We start from the raw sequence: 16,487 nt of genomic DNA on the forward strand, positions 1-16,487 counted from the left end.
GGAAGACTGTAAAAATCTCACTGACAAATATAGTATTACTATGCATAAAGGTGAGCCTGTTGTTGTATGATAATTAGCCCTTAGTCAGAGACTAAAGTTTTCAGAGGGGTGGTAAACACCTAAACAGTCTCAAGACAGGGTAGGGCAGTAAGATAAGAGCAAATTCTGCAGGTTTGTATTTAATAATGGCATTTGCAGTAAGACTACAGCTGACAGCAATTTGAAACCAGAGGTGTTAACTGTTCCCTATCCAGCCTCAGGTGCATTGCTTAAAACATATTAACACGGTATAGAAGAATTAAAGGTCATTGTAACAAAATATGCCACACAAAATAACAAATACCGAGTAGGCTGTGGCTGTAGGGCCATGAGGAGAGATAACAGAGGAAATAAGTAATAAAATGTGGCTACTCTCATACAATATGCACTGTAGGGTTGCTACATTTATTCCTTAAAGCAAATGCAATGGTCGGTAAACTGGGCAAACTCTCAGCTGAAATATTAAACATCTCTAGCAGTGAATATATACCTGAAAGAAACATCATGTTTCATAGGCTAAGGTAAACCAAAGGTCAGTATGATGTGAATAAGGCAAAATCTGTTGAAGTGCAGTTAATCATTGGCACTGAACCACAATGCTGTCATACATACATCACCACAGTATGCTCTTCAGATAAGAACAAGTAGTGTACACAATATAGACAAAAGTAGTGGGCCACCTGACGGTTACACCAACAGGGACTTTAATGGCCTCGTTTCTAAATACACAGACACAGACTCTTCTGGGAAGGCTTTCCACAAGATTTTGGAGTGTTTCTGTGGGACTTTTTGCCCACTTATGCAGCAGGGTGCTTGTGAGGTCAGACATTGATGTTGGACCAAAAGACCTGGCTTGCTATCTCCAGTTCATCCCAAAGGTGTTAGATGGGGTTGAGGTCAGGACTCTGTGTGGGCCAGTCAAGTTCTTCCACACCAAACTCATCCGAACATGTCTTAATGAAGTTATGGAATAGAAAAGGACCTTCCCCAAACTGTTGCCAGAATTGGAAGCATAGCATTGTCCAAAATGTCTTGGTATGCTGAAGCATTTAGATTTCCCTTCATTGGAAGTAAGGGGCCCAGTCCAACCCCTGAAAAACAGCACCATAAAGAGGATACTTTTGTCTATATAGTGAATGTAGTGTAGGCTTTAAAGACTGACTCACAGGTTTATTGAGGTAACTGATTGATTTTGGTCAGTAGAACCCTGAACAGATCATTAGTCCATGTTTCAGGTTTAGGAGGTTGTTCCTGGTCATCCAGGTGGACAAGGTAATTGCCTATGTGGAGTCACGTACTCTTCAGAGCTTGTCTTCTGTTAGTGTGTATACAAACATGTTATTGGGCTTCTTGTAGTTTTAATGTCTCATTATGATTCAGGCACAAGTGTTGAAAATTAAGCTGTGAATCGACCTTTGTGATGCAAAACAACTGTAGAAGAAACAGGGTGAGATGCTCTATCTAAAGTGACTTCATCTCACGTCTCTGCAAAGTTAAAGCCCCCACTGATTGTTTGGTGAGTCGCCTCTTTGTTTAATAATGTTATGGTTGACTTCTGTATGGCCAAAAGGCACCTGTTCAGGTCAGTTTTCACAGTGAATTGTGTCCATTTAAAAGACATGAATCAAACATTTCAGAATCAAGCCAGCCTAGATATCAGTGAACATGATAACATAACTCCCCAACCTCTTAAAATTCATTAATAATGAAAACTAAGCTAAATGAAGCATTATTCTGCAGTAACATAGCTCTTAATCTTTTAATTAAATGAATAAGACTGGTTTTAATTGTAGGAGACAACTGACAACAATAACTGGCAAAGAAAGTGCACTTCATTGCTTATGTTTTTTTTTTTATTAAATTCTAAACAAACTAAATCAAGTCACAATGTTTTTGTCCTTGTAAAAGAATAGTACGGGCAGTCACAGCTTTGTGTCTTCTTCCACTACAGGTTGGGAGTGTTGTAAACAAATACAGGTTAACTATATGGCAACTGGCTACTGTTCTGAAAACAGCAGCAGCACGGAGCAGTGCTTTTACTTCGCTTTAAGAATACAGTCATTTTCATTTAGCAACTGATTTAATATTGAAGTATTAAATTTACTGAAGCCACATATATGTATAATAATGAATAAATGCAAATTATTCATTGCTCTCCACTGTCCAATAGCTTTAATAAACTGAAAATCACAGTAGGCTGTAGGGCTGTTCCTGAGCTCACACTTTACCAGGACCAGTGATAAAACAAAAAAATAGAAAAGCAAAAGTCTGTCTCCTTATTCTGGGCTTTTGTGAAAATAAATGATGACATATCAAAATCATTACTCATTTCTGAGGTATCTGTTTTGGTGTCCGTCATGATTATCCAGTACCAATTCACAAGGTGTTTCTGGCTATTGCATTAAGAGTGCGCACTTTGCTCACATCTGCCACCTTCAGGCCGTACTCTGGTGCAGAGAAAGCAGCTCCCATTGTCACACAGGTGTTCCTGCATGTGGAAACATCATGAAGACAGCAGCAGCGAAAAACTCTTTATTTGTAAGTTTTATGCCATATAGTTTCAATAAACTGAGGTTGGATTTTAGCATACCTGAATTTCATGGCAGAATCCTTACTGGAGCGGGCCGAGCAGTGAAACTCTTGAGCCCCTGACCCCTCTAAAATTCTCTGCAGGTTCCTCTCTGTGATGCCCCCTCCTGTACAATAAAATATATAAACAATTAGGAGGAAAAAACACTAATGAACTGCAGACAGGAGAAAAGCAAAAGTACTTACCTGGCATGATGACAATTCGCCCTTTAGCCTGTTGAGGGGAAGAACAGGTAGCAACAACAGCTAAATAACCAAGATGTTGACATATGCTGGCACGCAAATATGTATGCATACAAATAACTTACACATACTTGATCAATGAGCCGTTTAATGAGAGGAAGCCCCTCCAAAACCGAGGTGTCACAGCCACTTGTCAACACACGCTCGAACCCTAATGATACCAGAGTCTCCAGAGCAACAACAGGGTCATGAACCATGTCGAAAGCTACAATGGGATCAATATCAGTTTAAAAACATGAGTTCAGACTCAGTAGCACAGAAGCACTGATGAAAGCAGTCTAATGGGTCTTTATTCCATTGAGGCTTTGTGATATTTTTTGAAGTAAAATTGCTGACAATTACAGAGAATCTTTAAGTGATTTGAAGGAGAAAATACTACCTCGGTGGAAGGTGACAGGCAAAGGTCGAGCAGCAGCTAGCGAGCAAAAAGTGAGATGGATCAGACAAATACATGGAGCGATACAAAACCTCCAGCAAAATACATCAAAGGCAAAGTTGCAGTATAAAAGAGTTGCAAATTCAGAAGATGTTTTTTCTTTTTTCGCAAGAATACTAAGACTCCTATGACAAGATGTACTGTACAGTTTAATTTAAAGGCTGAAAAGTTTATTTCATAGTGTGATGAGGAACTCCTAACACAAAGCCAAATGGTCACACAAATGTGGGCATATTTAGGTGTGCACACACACACTTTGACTTTTCAGATTTCACACTGTACACTAAGACTCCCAAGACAGACTTATAGATATTACGGTAGATTAAACATGTTTCAGCCACTTCAAAACTACTGGAATGAGAAGTAATGCATCAGTGAACTCAAGAATGTAAAAAGCAGAAAAGGCCATGATTATCCTGTTGCTATGATGTGAAGCATGGCATTTCTTCCTTCCGACGTTTCTGAGGTGCTGCCTAAGGGTGATGTCTGTGACCTGTTACTGAGGAGATATGATGCTTTTTGGATCTTCACATAGCAGACATTGTCTGCAAAAGGTCTCAATGAGGAGCTGCTACTTAATGCCATGCTGAGAATTTCGCTTTTGAAAGGCATCAGCCATAACACGTACCTGTTTGATTGCCCCTGTAGCTTATTAACTTAAGCAGGTGCTGAAACTTTGTTTTGGATGATCTGTGTATGCTGTATTCATTCATTTTATTTCATTCTATGAAATTTGCTAAAGTACACATTTTTCATATTTTTTTTCTTGTTTTTGATTTTCAATATGATATAACTGAATGTGATTAATTGGTAATATTGTAACCTAGAGCCTATTTAGAGCACACTCACCTTAACAGTGAGTTTTTGATAGTTTTGATTGTGTTACCAGGAAATCTAACATTAGTCTAACATTATTGTAATTATGGAAGAGATGATTTTGGATATATTGGTTTTAATTTTATTTATATTTATCAATGCTGATTGGTGTATATTAACTGTTTGTTGTAGACTGTGGAATCTCCAGTTGTGATGGTGGGGTGTGCCTTCTAAATGGATAAATGGCAGCTCATGGTTCCTGATTCTGCCTGGAATGTTCTTTGTCCCTCAGTTCACACGATGAAGATCTCAGGACCAAAAGAGAGATGACCAAAAGAGGTTTTCTCTCCAGTAAAAGTTAAATGCATCTAAAACTGCAGCATACAGAAGTTATCTCTTCTCTTGATTTTATTTTCAGGAAGCTGTAGTGTAATGCAGAGAATGTCAATCAGAAATATTAAAGAATTATAAACAAAAATGGGAGGATGATATTCCAAAAGTCTACTACATTGATCATAGTGTATATTATTCAATTTAGAAAGTAGGCAAAGTTCCTTATGTTTCTTTCCCTGGCACTCAAAGCGAGGATATATTTTAAGAAAAGCAGACATTCAAAGCAGACATTTTGGTTTGTCCTAGCAGGAAGAGCACAATTGTTCCTAATTTCACTGCAGGCAATTTTTAGCATGCCAACTTGCATGAATACAGAGCGACTGGACTGGAGCTCCTAAATGGTATACAGTTGCTGTTCCTTTCCTGCTATGACATGTCAAAATGTCTGAAGTGCTTTTAATCTTGGTGACACTGAGAACCAGTGTAATTCGGTATGCCACTGCCATATGAATAATGCCCTACTTGAAAAATAAAGAAATGGAACTTTGGTGAGCAGGTTTTCCCTTTGGCAAGATTTAATAAAGAGAACACGGAAGCTGATCATACCCTGTCACCTCTAATTGAAGGACATTTCTGTTATGTAAACTGGATATTTTTAAATGTTTTATTTATTACTTTGTGGAACTTAACCTTATGAACTGTTAGTGAGCATCTTGGATGTTAGTGCATTTTAAAGACGAGCAAATAATATTACCCAGTAACTCCATACAGAGCTCTGCGTCCACTCGTCCATCTTCTGTCAGGGCTCCCAACACTAGTCCATCAGCTCCATGGCCCTTCATCAGCTCTAAGTCCTTCCTCATCACCTCCACCTCCTGGTCTGAGTAGAGAAAATCTCCCCCACGAGGCCGTATCATCACATAGACTGGAATTTTGACGTATTGCTTCACTACCTGCAGCAGACCTGTGGGGAAGCAATAACAGTTAAGTGTGTGATTCTCCAATGTGTGCTCGTCTGGCCCAGCAGACACTGTAGAGCTTATGGTTGTGCCTAAAATATCTGTACAGAACTGAACCGTGCTCACCTAGACTGGGAGTCAACCCCCCCTCCAGAAGACTAGAGCACAGTTCAAGTCGACCTGCACCTGTCAGGACAGACAAATGCTCAGACTGGCTCCATACGTAACTTCAGAAAAGATCTGTCAGCTGTAACCTTTTATTCCTTACTTTCAGGTTGAGCAGCCTGTCTTGATTCTTTAGCAGGTAGGTCAGTGAGAGTTTAAATAGAAAAGCACAACCGTGTTTACGTTACCAACCTCCTCGTTCAGCATTGACAGCAGACTCCACGGAGTCCACACACACCTCCAATAGAAAGCCCTCTGCCATACTGACAGTCTACACAGGGAAAGCAGAAAGACAGGGGCAGAAAGAGATTCATTGTGAATATATTATTTAACACATTCCAAGCCCTTTAGCTAACACTTGTAACTTCCACAACAACTACCTGTCAAATCCACTTCCGATCGATTCATGGGACGATTATCAGTCGATTGGAAGCGATATGAACATGTTGTTTGGGTTACTACAGCTCCTATAGCCTGCCAGTGGGTCACTGTTTTCCGGGTAGTTGAGTTTCTAACACGCGCTTTGGCGGATGGGCGGTGTTATTCCGGTTACGCAGCACTACTGGGCCAAAGGGAGGCGGGTGGCCGCCCATGCAGGATACGCCAAGACAGAAAACATACACTTATTGCATGGACTACCAGTCTCTCGATAATAGAATTTAGTTAGAAAAAAATACTTTATATTTTTAAATTATCTGTTAAAATTGTTCTGTATCATGTTTCCTATTTGACAATAGAAAAAAAAAAATCTTAAATTGCTTGTCATTTGGTCATGACGTCAGCAGGTCGAAGTTGAACCGTTAGGAAACATGGTGGCGTAACAGCCGGTGACAGCCTTTACCTAAGCTTCGTCTTCTAAAGCACTGTAAAACACTGCGGGAGCTAGCGGAAACTGAGCTGCAAAAATGTTTCTCGCTTCAGTACGGACAACGATTCTTTACGGTTGCAGAAATGCTGGAAAGGGATTTCAACACAGCAACGTGAGTATATATAGCTAGCTACTAACATTAGCTAACTAACTAAAGCATGAGAAAGGTCAGACACAAGCAGTATAATTATGTTCTGATATGTCAGATACTTTCGAAACGCCATCCCACTTTTGTTTTACTTTGGTGTTTTTCAGCATGCACTTGATGATAAGACAGTTAACGCTATCAGACTGGTTGTACTCGATAGCAGTCACGTCTGCACATGTATGAGTGATAGCAAAAGTTACCTCCCCCGACCTCCCATCATGCCGGTGTTGTATTTACTGCCAAATGAACCACAGCGCTTGAAAATAAACATTTCTATAACCAGATGTTTTCATTTTGCAGATATATTTCCCCCGAAATCGGAGACCTTAAATTAACCAATTTGTGTGTCATGTGGCCAAAAGCATGTGGACACCCGATTGTTGCTCTCATATGTGATTGTTCTCTTAGTGTAATATCATTAAATATGCTGCATTTCTTTATGGACCTGAATTTATGTGAGGGGGCAGAAAGAAATAAAAAGAAAAGATCTTCACCAAACGGCTGTCGACGGCACACATTTTGTTTAAAGTATCATTTTGTGCTGTAGAAATAAGATTCTGTAACTCTGGTGAATTTGAAAGTACATTTTTGTTAGTGAGGTAAATCTGATAGTCTTTAGGAATATAGAAGGTAGAAGTTATGCTGTCGAGTGTCATTTAAGTCCCCTCTCACCTTTATTTGCAACTACAGAAGAGTCCACAGTTACGGCATTGGCTTATGAAGAGAAGTCAGAGCACCATCACAGCAGAGGCGGGGGCCTCCTCCACCCCAGCAGCAGCTACTGTCCCCAATGCAGCCACAAATCGCATAGTAGGTCGCTGGTTACTCGGCTGCAGTGGGCTGGTGGTGGGGGCTGTTGTTTTGGGTGGTGTCACAAGGTAAAAATGACAGATTTGTGTATAATAGCCTTACTTGTACCAAAGTGGTGTTCATGAATACTTACTGTATACTCCATTTGTTTCGATCAGGCTAACAGAATCTGGGCTTTCCATGGTTGACTGGCATCTGGTGAGGGAGATGAAGCCACCTCAGTCACAAGCAGAGTGGGAGGCTGAGTTTTCCAAGTACCAGCAGTTTCCTGAATTCAAAATGTAAGATCTTACCTTTTCGGTTTGCCTTATCAAGACACCCAGTTTCTAATATTAAAAACAGTATTTTACAACCTGATGTAATTTTGAAATTGATTGATATGTATTTTAATTAACAGATTAATGCATGACTACAACTAAATTTAAAACACTGAATAGAGAGTGGGCCATATTTTCATATGATGGCAAACGTAGCATTCACAGTTATGTAATTGAATATACCTCAGTGTTATGTATTAAAGGTATGTGCCCTTTAATTTAAATATGAATTCTGTTGTCATTATGTTTTCCCAGAATGAACCACGACATGACTCTACCAGAGTTTAAGTTTATCTTCTACATGGAGTGGGGTCATCGTATGTGGGGTAGACTGGTTGGACTGGCGTACATCCTTCCCACCATTTACTTCTGGAGGAAAGGATACTTCAATCGTTCCATGAAGGGAAAAGTTCTGGGCCTTTGCGGATTTGTGTTCTTCCAGGTAAGACTTGATACAGCTGTGGAGATGGGAGAGGACCGTAGGAAGTTATTTCCTACCTCACTACTAGTGTTGGTTTTTATTTTAAGGTTGGGTGTACTGTTTGTTACAAACAGCGCCATCAAGTTTGTCATCATGTTGTATGGATGTCAATCGAATGTCAGAAGCACAAGGATGACTCTATCATTGTGTATGGCCTTTCAGGGACTTCTGGGGTGGTACATGGTAAAAAGTGGTCTGGAGGAGAAGCCGGAGTCTCACGACATCCCACGGGTCAGCCAGTATCGTCTGAGTGCTCACCTTGGTTCTGCCTTGCTGCTCTACTGTGCCAGTCTGTGGACAGGGCTCACTCTGCTGCTGCCTGCAGACAAGGTACAGTGTCTCTTACCTACATCCCAAACACTCATTAAAGGTTCTGTCTAATAAGTAATACATCTTTAACATTGGTCTTTGTGAGGAGCCATGCAGTTTGCAAGTTGCAAATTTTTTTTATATTATTATTTTTTAATTCATGATGGCACCTCTTTCACAGGTGGCAGAAACCAAACATCTCCTGCAGCTGAGGAGGTTTGCTAAGGGTACTGGTGGACTCGTCTTCCTTACTGCTCTTTCAGGTACTGTTGCGCGAATGCATAGTTGCAACTATAAATCAAGGATCTTTTAGAATGGAACTGGATCCTATATACAGATAGTTTTCATTTTTGAAGCAAAGGTATTAGAGTCCAGTTTACTGTGAAGCATGTTATAGCCATAAATTGAAGAAAATCCTTGGACATTTGAAAAATGCAGATTATTAAGGTAGATAATAAAGTAATCTGTGCTTGTGCTTTTAAACAGGGGCTTTTGTTGCTGGTCTGGATGCCGGGCTGGTGTATAACTCCTTCCCTAAGATGGGAGAACGATGGATCCCTGATGATCTGTTGGCATTCTCTCCTACCCTGAAAAACTTCTTTGAAAATCCCACAACTGTGCAGTTTGACCACAGAGTTTTGGTATTTTACTCCTTTTAAACAGAAAAAAAAATCACAATAACATGTTCATTCACATGAAACATTATTTGAACCCCAACGGCAAGTTGTTGATGGTCTGCGTGATTTTCTTTTTCTAGGCGATCTCTTCCTTGACTGCGATTACAGGCCTCTATATGTTCTCAAGGAGGATGATGCTGCCCAGGAGAGCTAAGCTCGCCATCAACCTCCTCACATCAATGGCCTATCTACAGGTAACTTATCAGTTAACCCAGAAATATGTAAACTCAATCTATTCTCACTGTAACTAAACTCTGTTGGTGCTCTTCAGGTCGCCCTCGGTATCAGCACCCTGTTACTGTATGTCCCTACTCCACTGGCAGCAACTCACCAGTCTGGCTCCGTGGCTCTTCTCTCACTGGCCATTTGGGTTCTGGCGGAGCTCCGGAAGATGCCCAAGTAAATGCCTGCTGCCTTATGGACAAATCCAATCCCTTTTAGCCACACCTCAGTCCTCTAAGAGACAGCAGTCTCATTGTGAATGAGACATTCAGGTTAGGAGAAGTTAAAGACTGAGAACTGTTTTTCATTTAACAGTGGATTTTTATGCATATGCTTCTGTCTTGTGACCCTGTAAAGTAATGCTCATGTTGGTGTGTGATGTGGTGTGAAATTATCAGGGCTGTCACTGAAGAAATGACAACCGTTTGGGGATGTTGACGTCAGAAAATGACGGCTTTATGTGAGGTGTTTTGTTTTGCAAGAAATTAAAGCAATGCAATAGCAAAAACAAGCACATTTTTCAGTTTCTCTTCAGCTTTAATGACATAGCAACAGGTTTTTCAGTGAAGGGTAATTATATTTGATTTGCAGCAGTCTGAATTCTGCAGGAATATCTTTAAAGAGATTGAATTACTATTTTTGTTTGTGTATACAGTTTTAACAGGATGTTTTCAATTAATATTTGAATAGATCATTGCTCAACTGTTGCCTTCTGCCTGATCATACACTGCCTGTTAAGGTAATCAGATGTGGCTCCGGGAATTTTATGTATTATTATGTATGTTTAAATTATGATTCTTTTCTTATTTCGTGCTGATGAATTATAAAGTACAATGTGACAAATGTGGACCCTTTATTGTTGCTTTGTACTATATCTTTAGAGATGTAAAGCCAAGAAAACTACCTTATTCTAATAAAAAAAACATGTACAGTCTTTAAAATTGAAACTCCAGTCTGTTTGCATAGTAATTGTGATTTTTATTGTCTCTGTACAAAATATACACATTTTGAATATGTAATGCAACCAGTTGACGCTAGCTAATTGGACAGTCAGTACAACGGGTTAGTAGGTTTTCATTGTTCTAGACACAGTACATGCGGGTATCGACAGGTTTTACTGGTTGTCAGGAATGGAAGTTAAAGACCGTTGGCAAGGAACAATCAGAGTCAAAACATGTTTTTTTCCCCCCCTAGAAAATTAAAAGAAAATGCAAAAGAGAAGAATCAAATTGCAGTGTAGGAAGTGCATATTCTCTTCAGGGTCATAGTGCAGCCTTATTTTGTGCTCTGAGAGGAATGAGAGGTTAGATGAGTTGAAACATGCTCTTAAGTGGTAGAGATTATTGCTATTCCATGTTAGTCTCTCTGTATTTAAAAATCACCATAGCCTATTTAATTAAGGCTTGATTGCCTCTTCTGCATATGCCACTTTATATCTAGTTTGAAAAGAAGCAAATTAGTCAGTGATTGTGAATTCCCCTTAAAGTAATTCATTCATCAGAGCCTATCATGTAGGTAGCCTAAAAACCACACTGTGTGGACAGTGTGCAAGTAAACCACATTTCCAATTACCAGATTACACCCTTTTATCCCTGATTGTCCCTTGCCTTACTCACACAGCATCTCCCTCTCTCTTCACCCGTGGGTGGGCTTTATGTCTTAGCTTAGAGTGGCTTTATATACCTCTTTAATTCATCTCTTTGGTGTTACAGAAAGAGGGAGAATACAGAGGGGTGGGGGTGGGCCATGAAAGAAACCGTGTTATTAAACCATGTCTCTCTCACTAACAGTACACACACACACACATACTATGCCTCTTTGAAATCGGATGAGCCTAATTTAATGCAACAAGAGTTTTGAGATTTTTGTGGTAGAACCTGCTACAACCACGACATTTCCGATTACAAGAAGTTCACAAATACAATCCGCAATCTAATAAATTCCCCTTGAATGTGTATTGACAGACTAGTACAACTGTGGTATTGCAGTCCCGTTGAAAGGAGCTGGGATGGTTAAAACAGCTTGTCAACTGCAGTGCAACCCCCACATTGTACCATCTAATCTCACACCACTGGGAAAGCTAGAAAATGTACAACAGTCAATAGACACCTACAGCTAGGACTGTGATAGTTTGGAAGGCCGGGAATTATTCTACCAGAATCCCATGAATGGAGGTGGGTGTTGTCCCATTAGAGTCTCACATAGTTAAATGGATGACATCTCTTTCTGTTACTCATGCACACACACATACACAAAGGGTGAGGCACCTGTGAATGACTGGGAACAGCAGACAGACAAGCAGACTTTGGAGTATCTCTGTAAATACATAACTGGATATTAGTGACATCATCATGCGATATTGAAATCAGTTCCCAGATGGAAAACGACATGGTCGAACCTCTGTAAAAGAGGATCCTTGGATTCCTAATTCAACATTTGTTTCCTCTGGAAATGTCTCTCTCTCTCTCTCACTCGCTCGCTCTCACGCTCTCTCTTTCTCTCACACGGTCTCTCTCTCTCTTGTCCACTAGATGGTGGTAGACTCATTTCTATTTTAATGGCTGGGGTGTGAGCAGTCTTGCGGCTCCAGGAGGGTGTATTCCACATGCACAGAGATAGGATCAGCTTCACAAATCCAAATCTCTGCCAGCACAGGGAAAAGGGTGAAAGTGATCTAGGGAAAAGGATTGGGGACAACTTCCTTCCTCTGAGTCAGCCACAGGAGGCCGATAGTTCCTCCACCAGCTGTAGTAATAAATAAAAGTTTAAATAAAACAAATGGGGTGTCTCGAGTGTGCCAGTGCCTGTGAGCCCGCAGCTTGCCTTCTTTCTCTGTGTCTCTGGGCTAAAACTAAGGTTCTGCACAATGAGGAAGGGAGTCGGGGCAACTCCATTGGTTGCTTGGAGAAATGTCACTGGGGGTCCAGAATGAGGGAGAGGGCCTCTCTTTGGCCTCAGGACTCACACCTCCCAACAGACACACAAGCAAAAGCTTGCAAGTCAGAAGACGGCTACACACACACACATTCACAAAATCGTCTCAATCTTGATTCCTCTTACACACACACTCTCCTCCCTGTTGCCAGCATACTCTCTTGTCCAGATGCTTAGATGACGTTGTCAAACAGCTGCATGGACTGCATGATGTTCTCATCCTAGACAGATACAAGAGGTTTAATAAAAAGGCAGTGGCATTTCTCCTTAAAGGTTACACAAGAGATTATCACTGAGGTGAAAGTGAGGATTGAAATGTTCCAGTGTTTTGTCTTCTTGCCAAGAATTAGGTAAGATTGATGCCACTCTAAATTTGTTAAATGTGAAGCTAGAGTCAGTGTGCAGTTCAGTAGCCTGACACTCATGAACCTGTAACTAACTGACCAGTTTGCCTTTTGATCTGGCACACCATCGACTCAGTTAGCTTTGGCACACCAGATTAGTCACCTTCTCAGCAGTGTTGCCTGGCTGGATTGAGATGCTCAAAGTGAGGAGCACACTCAACTTGCACAGTCAGATTTACCCTCTCATCTAATTTTCGGCAGGATTGCAAAAACAGGAAAGCATACTTGTAAGTTGACTATTGACTAGTTCATTTAAGATTTTAAAAACTACTTTTGTAACTGACCTTTTTGCACGACTCAATGAATTCCTCGATGGTGACCACCCCATCTTTATTCCGGTCCATTTTCTGGAAAAAAAAAAAAAGGCAGCCAAAAATTCACTCACTGAAAAAATATTGTATGTCCAGGAATTTTGCATCTTATCTTCTGAGTTTAACCTGGAAGAAGCTCTCCACATGCTCTCTTGGGGCATCATCCTGCATAGTGGGGTATGTGTATTTCCCCATCATGTCATAGATGGACTTCATGATGTCCAACATCTCCTGGAAAGTGAAGGACAAAAGAGAGAGAAATATTACTGAGGATTTAGAAATTGTTTGAGAGCAGGAGGAATTTTTCTTTTGATAGATTTGATAGATATTGTTTTGCCTTTTTTGATAAAAATGTGTGCGTGTGTGTGTGTGTGGGTGTGTGTGTGTGTTACCTCTTTGGTGATGCAGCCATCCTTGTTCAAATCATAAAGGTTGAATGCCCAGTTTAACCGGTCATTAATGGTCCCTCTCAGGATGATAGACAGGCCAAATACAAAGTCCTTGGACAGAAGAGAAAAGTTTACTGGATTGTTTTGACATTATTTAAAACCAGAGTCAAGCCAATTATCACAGTTTACACACAAATGTCACCATAGTGTCATTATTTGCTTTTACCTTTTAAAGGGAAGCTGATATTAGAATAAAGCTCACCTCAAAACTAACTGAGCCGTTCTTGTTAGTGTCAAAGGCTTCAAACAGGAAATGTGCATACATACTTGAATCTGCAAAGGTAGAGACTTAAAGTAACCAACGTGCTCTCAAAACATGAAGCACAGTCTTTGAACAGCTAGGATTAGCAGCAAGCTAAATATAGCCAAGATATAAGAATAATTTCAAATACAACTGGAGGCGAGTGGTTAACATTTCATCAACCTAAATATCATGAAATGAAAAATTGCCTCTCTTCTTTGCAGTGCATGGACTACAGTTCAGCAGAGCCGATTTATAATGAGTTAATTAAGTTCATTTCTTTGTGATGATGAAAAAGCTCCATGTGTACCTCTTCAGAATCAAATAAATGAGCTTATACATACTTTTCCCTGAAATGTATGAATTGAATGAAAATAAAAAGAAAGGCAGAAATGAAAGTATTGTGGTCATTGGTTGAGCTCAGGTTTAGTGCTGGCAGTTGACTACTCACCTCCCTGCGGAAAGAACTGGGAGTAAATGGTCTTAAAGTTCTCCTCATTTACCACGCCACTTGGACACTCCTGGGTGCACATGTGAATTGACAAAAATCTTTAGTTCCAGTCCAGCACATAACAAATAAAGGACTTTGTGGTAAGTGTAGCTCTCGCTTGAATGATACTGCTTTTAATTCCCATAATGATGTAACTAGAGCAAGATTTTTTTAGGTTCATTTGTTGATTTACAGTCTTTTCCCCACTGCCTTCTCCCTCTATTCTTCCTCTGTGTAGTCAAACCTACATTTTTGAAGCCCCTGTAGAGGACTTGCAGCTCCTTCTTGGTGAACTTTGTTTGCTCCTGCAGCTTGTCCATGCTTTCGGGGCGATGACACACAGTGGATAACTCGAAGTCATCTTCCACGCTGTCTGTGTGAGGGAGAGACCAGCGTTAGTTAGCATTTAGCATCACTACAGTTACACCAACCTCCAGAGCAGCCATGACCCACACATATGGTAATGAAGTCATCAAACTGATTTCGAGCTCATAATACAATGCACATCTTATAATGTTGCACAAAATAATATTCTTTAATCACAAGTGTGTTAATCACTATTTTGTTATTTGACTGAATCAAAATATGAGTGAAGGCAGTTTTCTGTAAGTCATTATGAGGTCACTATTCCCACACGTCTCTGGTGCAGCACAAGCTTCAAGGACATGATATCACAAAGCAAAACATCATCAGAAAAATGTCTATAAAATGACAGAATTTCTTGCCTGAAAATGCAAGGTCAAGTACAGTAAAGAACATAGGGAGAGACCTTTACTGAAGATGTGAGAGAAGACGTGAAGAGGATAAAGAAGAGACATTTTAAGGGACGTGGAGACACGGTCACTAACATATTCTTCATCTCCTCCTCATTCCATCAGTTACTCCACAAATAACTGTCAACTCAGCATATGTCATGTATTAAAAGTTAATATACCTCTAGAACCTACTAGTTTTGACTTCACTTATTCAACCTGCTATCTGTATATACACACAAACACACACACACACACACACACACGCACATATTGTTCCATCACCCAACAATACCACAGTGAGACAAAGAAAATCTCGCAGTTGAATATGTTTTAGAATTCAGATTTATGTGTACACTGATGGTTTTCACTGGCTGCTGCATCCACACTTCAGGGGTCTGTATGAAGCTCCTTAATTCACTAAAGAGGCTGGATACATGGAAGGAAGCAGAGATGTATAGAGAGTGAAAGAGCACTTGCTTTGACTGATTGAGGGGGCAGCCGAGGGCTTGCAGCATGGCAGCAGCTTGAGGAATCGCTGCTTTATGGTTTTTTTGCTTTGGCTGGTGGAAGGATTACCTGCAATCACCAACCATAGCACAAAGGTTAGACACACGCACACACACACACAAGTCTGGAGATTTAATTCTGATTTCACACACATGCACACATGCCTGTAAAACCACATAAACAGACATTCCATGCAAAGGACAGCTACGATCACAAACATGCCATTTAGTCAAACTGGTAATTGCCTGCTGACCTGGCTTAGCGATGGGAGACCACGAGCACCACTTCAAACGGTAGATATTGCCACATAACAGCAACACAGGGAGATGCCTAGAAACACACAGTTTCCCTCATCAGACTGGCTCTCACACCACAACACCACACTTGGCAAGCTGTATGAAAAACCAGTGGAGAGTTTCGATTCAAAACGCAAGTCAAACAACAACAGTTTTAATTCGCAGTCGGCTTAAACAGGCACTTAATTTGACTTCATAGCAGACAAATGTGCCGCAAAAACTCCTCAACCCGAGCCCATCAACACCTACTGCCACACTCTACAAGCAAGTTCGACTCGAAGCAAACATACTTCATGATGCTCTATTTTGTCGTGTTTCACAGAATCACAATGACAATCAAATAGAGGAAGTAAAACAAATTTGCTCACATGAACCAGCGTACTTTGTCCTGCCTCTTAGTCTCCATGGTAACAGTACCCTCACCCCTTTTAGTAGGACCCCAGCGGTCTGAGGGATGAAAGCCATGATGGGGAGGAAGCCAACAGAGCTGCTATACTGATTCCGTGATGTGTCACCCTGTTGTCTCCCTGCTCCACTGGGCCTCCCCTGACCTGTGGCACTGGCTTCATTTGGAGCTAGAACATGCACAGCACATTGTCAAATGGATACCAAATTAATATATCCAGTTGCCTAGCACAGGCCCAGCCCTCTGCCCCAGGGTCTGCGCGTGTTTGTGTGTGAGTGCTTT

At 40.7% G+C, this 16,487-nt stretch overlaps 3 protein-coding genes across 6 annotated transcripts in view; 1 reads left to right on the forward strand and 2 right to left on the reverse strand.

Annotated features, from left to right (window-relative positions):
• Positions 1-1,870: 1,870 nt before the first annotated feature.
• cutc (cutC copper transporter homolog (E. coli)) lies at positions 1,871-6,120 on the reverse strand. 2 transcript variants are annotated; one of them, XM_046401008.1, is made up of 9 exons: positions 5,961-6,120; positions 5,773-5,851; positions 5,542-5,601; positions 5,211-5,420; positions 3,251-3,286; positions 2,943-3,076; positions 2,815-2,842; positions 2,630-2,735; positions 1,871-2,527 (listed from the first exon to the last, which is right to left on the reverse strand). In XM_046401008.1, exons 2-9 carry the CDS (start codon positions 5,840-5,842, stop codon positions 2,416-2,418), a joined length of 756 nt encoding a protein of 251 aa, XP_046256964.1. In that variant the 5' UTR covers positions 5,843-5,851; positions 5,961-6,120; the 3' UTR covers positions 1,871-2,415. The 2 variants fall into 2 exon arrangements, with proteins under 2 accessions (XP_046256964.1, XP_046256963.1); XM_046401007.1 differs by having other exon boundaries at positions 2,937-3,076.
• Positions 6,121-6,355: 235 nt separating this feature from the next.
• Positions 6,356-10,359, forward strand: LOC124065555 (cytochrome c oxidase assembly protein COX15 homolog). The gene is made up of 9 exons (XM_046401003.1): positions 6,356-6,560; positions 7,287-7,474; positions 7,565-7,687; positions 7,979-8,165; positions 8,367-8,534; positions 8,695-8,776; positions 9,000-9,154; positions 9,271-9,384; positions 9,462-10,359. Exons 1-9 carry the CDS (start codon positions 6,486-6,488, stop codon positions 9,591-9,593), a joined length of 1,224 nt encoding a protein of 407 aa, XP_046256959.1. The 5' UTR covers positions 6,356-6,485; the 3' UTR covers positions 9,594-10,359.
• A 10-nt stretch (positions 10,360-10,369) lies between these two features.
• The window catches only part of LOC124065556 (Kv channel-interacting protein 2), an 81,342-nt gene continuing 75,224 nt past the window's right edge, over positions 10,370-16,487 (reverse strand). For 2 of the 3 annotated variants that reach the window (XM_046401005.1, XM_046401004.1), the window contains exons 2-9: positions 15,474-15,572; positions 14,490-14,614; positions 14,203-14,272; positions 13,713-13,783; positions 13,454-13,561; positions 13,188-13,292; positions 13,035-13,097; positions 10,370-12,567 (exon numbers count right to left, since the gene is read on the reverse strand). In XM_046401005.1, the coding sequence (XP_046256961.1) occupies positions 12,520-12,567; positions 13,035-13,097; positions 13,188-13,292; positions 13,454-13,561; positions 13,713-13,783; positions 14,203-14,272; positions 14,490-14,614; positions 15,474-15,572 (689 nt within the window). In that variant the 3' untranslated portion in view covers positions 10,370-12,519. The remainder of the gene's footprint in view (positions 12,568-13,034; positions 13,098-13,187; positions 13,293-13,453; positions 13,562-13,712; positions 13,784-14,202; positions 14,273-14,489; positions 14,615-15,473; positions 15,573-16,487) is intronic. The other variant, XM_046401006.1, reaches the window with a different exon arrangement.

The sequence above is a fragment of the Scatophagus argus genome, chromosome 10 (assembly GCF_020382885.2).
Source record: "Scatophagus argus isolate fScaArg1 chromosome 10, fScaArg1.pri, whole genome shotgun sequence".
NCBI lineage: Eukaryota > Metazoa > Chordata > Actinopteri > Scatophagidae > Scatophagus > Scatophagus argus.

Bases quoted from the DNA above. Each gene is read 5' to 3' on its own strand.
- cutc (XM_046401007.1), bottom strand. From the start codon at position 5,842: ATGGCAGAGGGCTTTCTATTGGAGGTGTGTGTGGACTCCGTGGAGTCT. The intron at 5,602-5,772 runs GTTGGTAACGTA...CTGTCCTGACAG, and splicing joins TGTCAATGCTGAACGAGGAG to GTGCAGGTCGACTTGAACTG. The intron at 2,843-2,936 runs GTAAGTTATTTG...TCCCCTCAACAG, and splicing joins GGCTCATTGATCAAGTATGT to GCTAAAGGGCGAATTGTCAT.
- LOC124065555 (XM_046401003.1), top strand. From the start codon at position 6,486: ATGTTTCTCGCTTCAGTACGGACAACGATTCTTTACGGTTGCAGAAAT. The intron at 7,475-7,564 runs GTAAAAATGACA...TGTTTCGATCAG, and splicing joins GTTTTGGGTGGTGTCACAAG to GCTAACAGAATCTGGGCTTT. The intron at 8,166-8,366 runs GTAAGACTTGAT...ATGGCCTTTCAG, and splicing joins GCGGATTTGTGTTCTTCCAG to GGACTTCTGGGGTGGTACAT.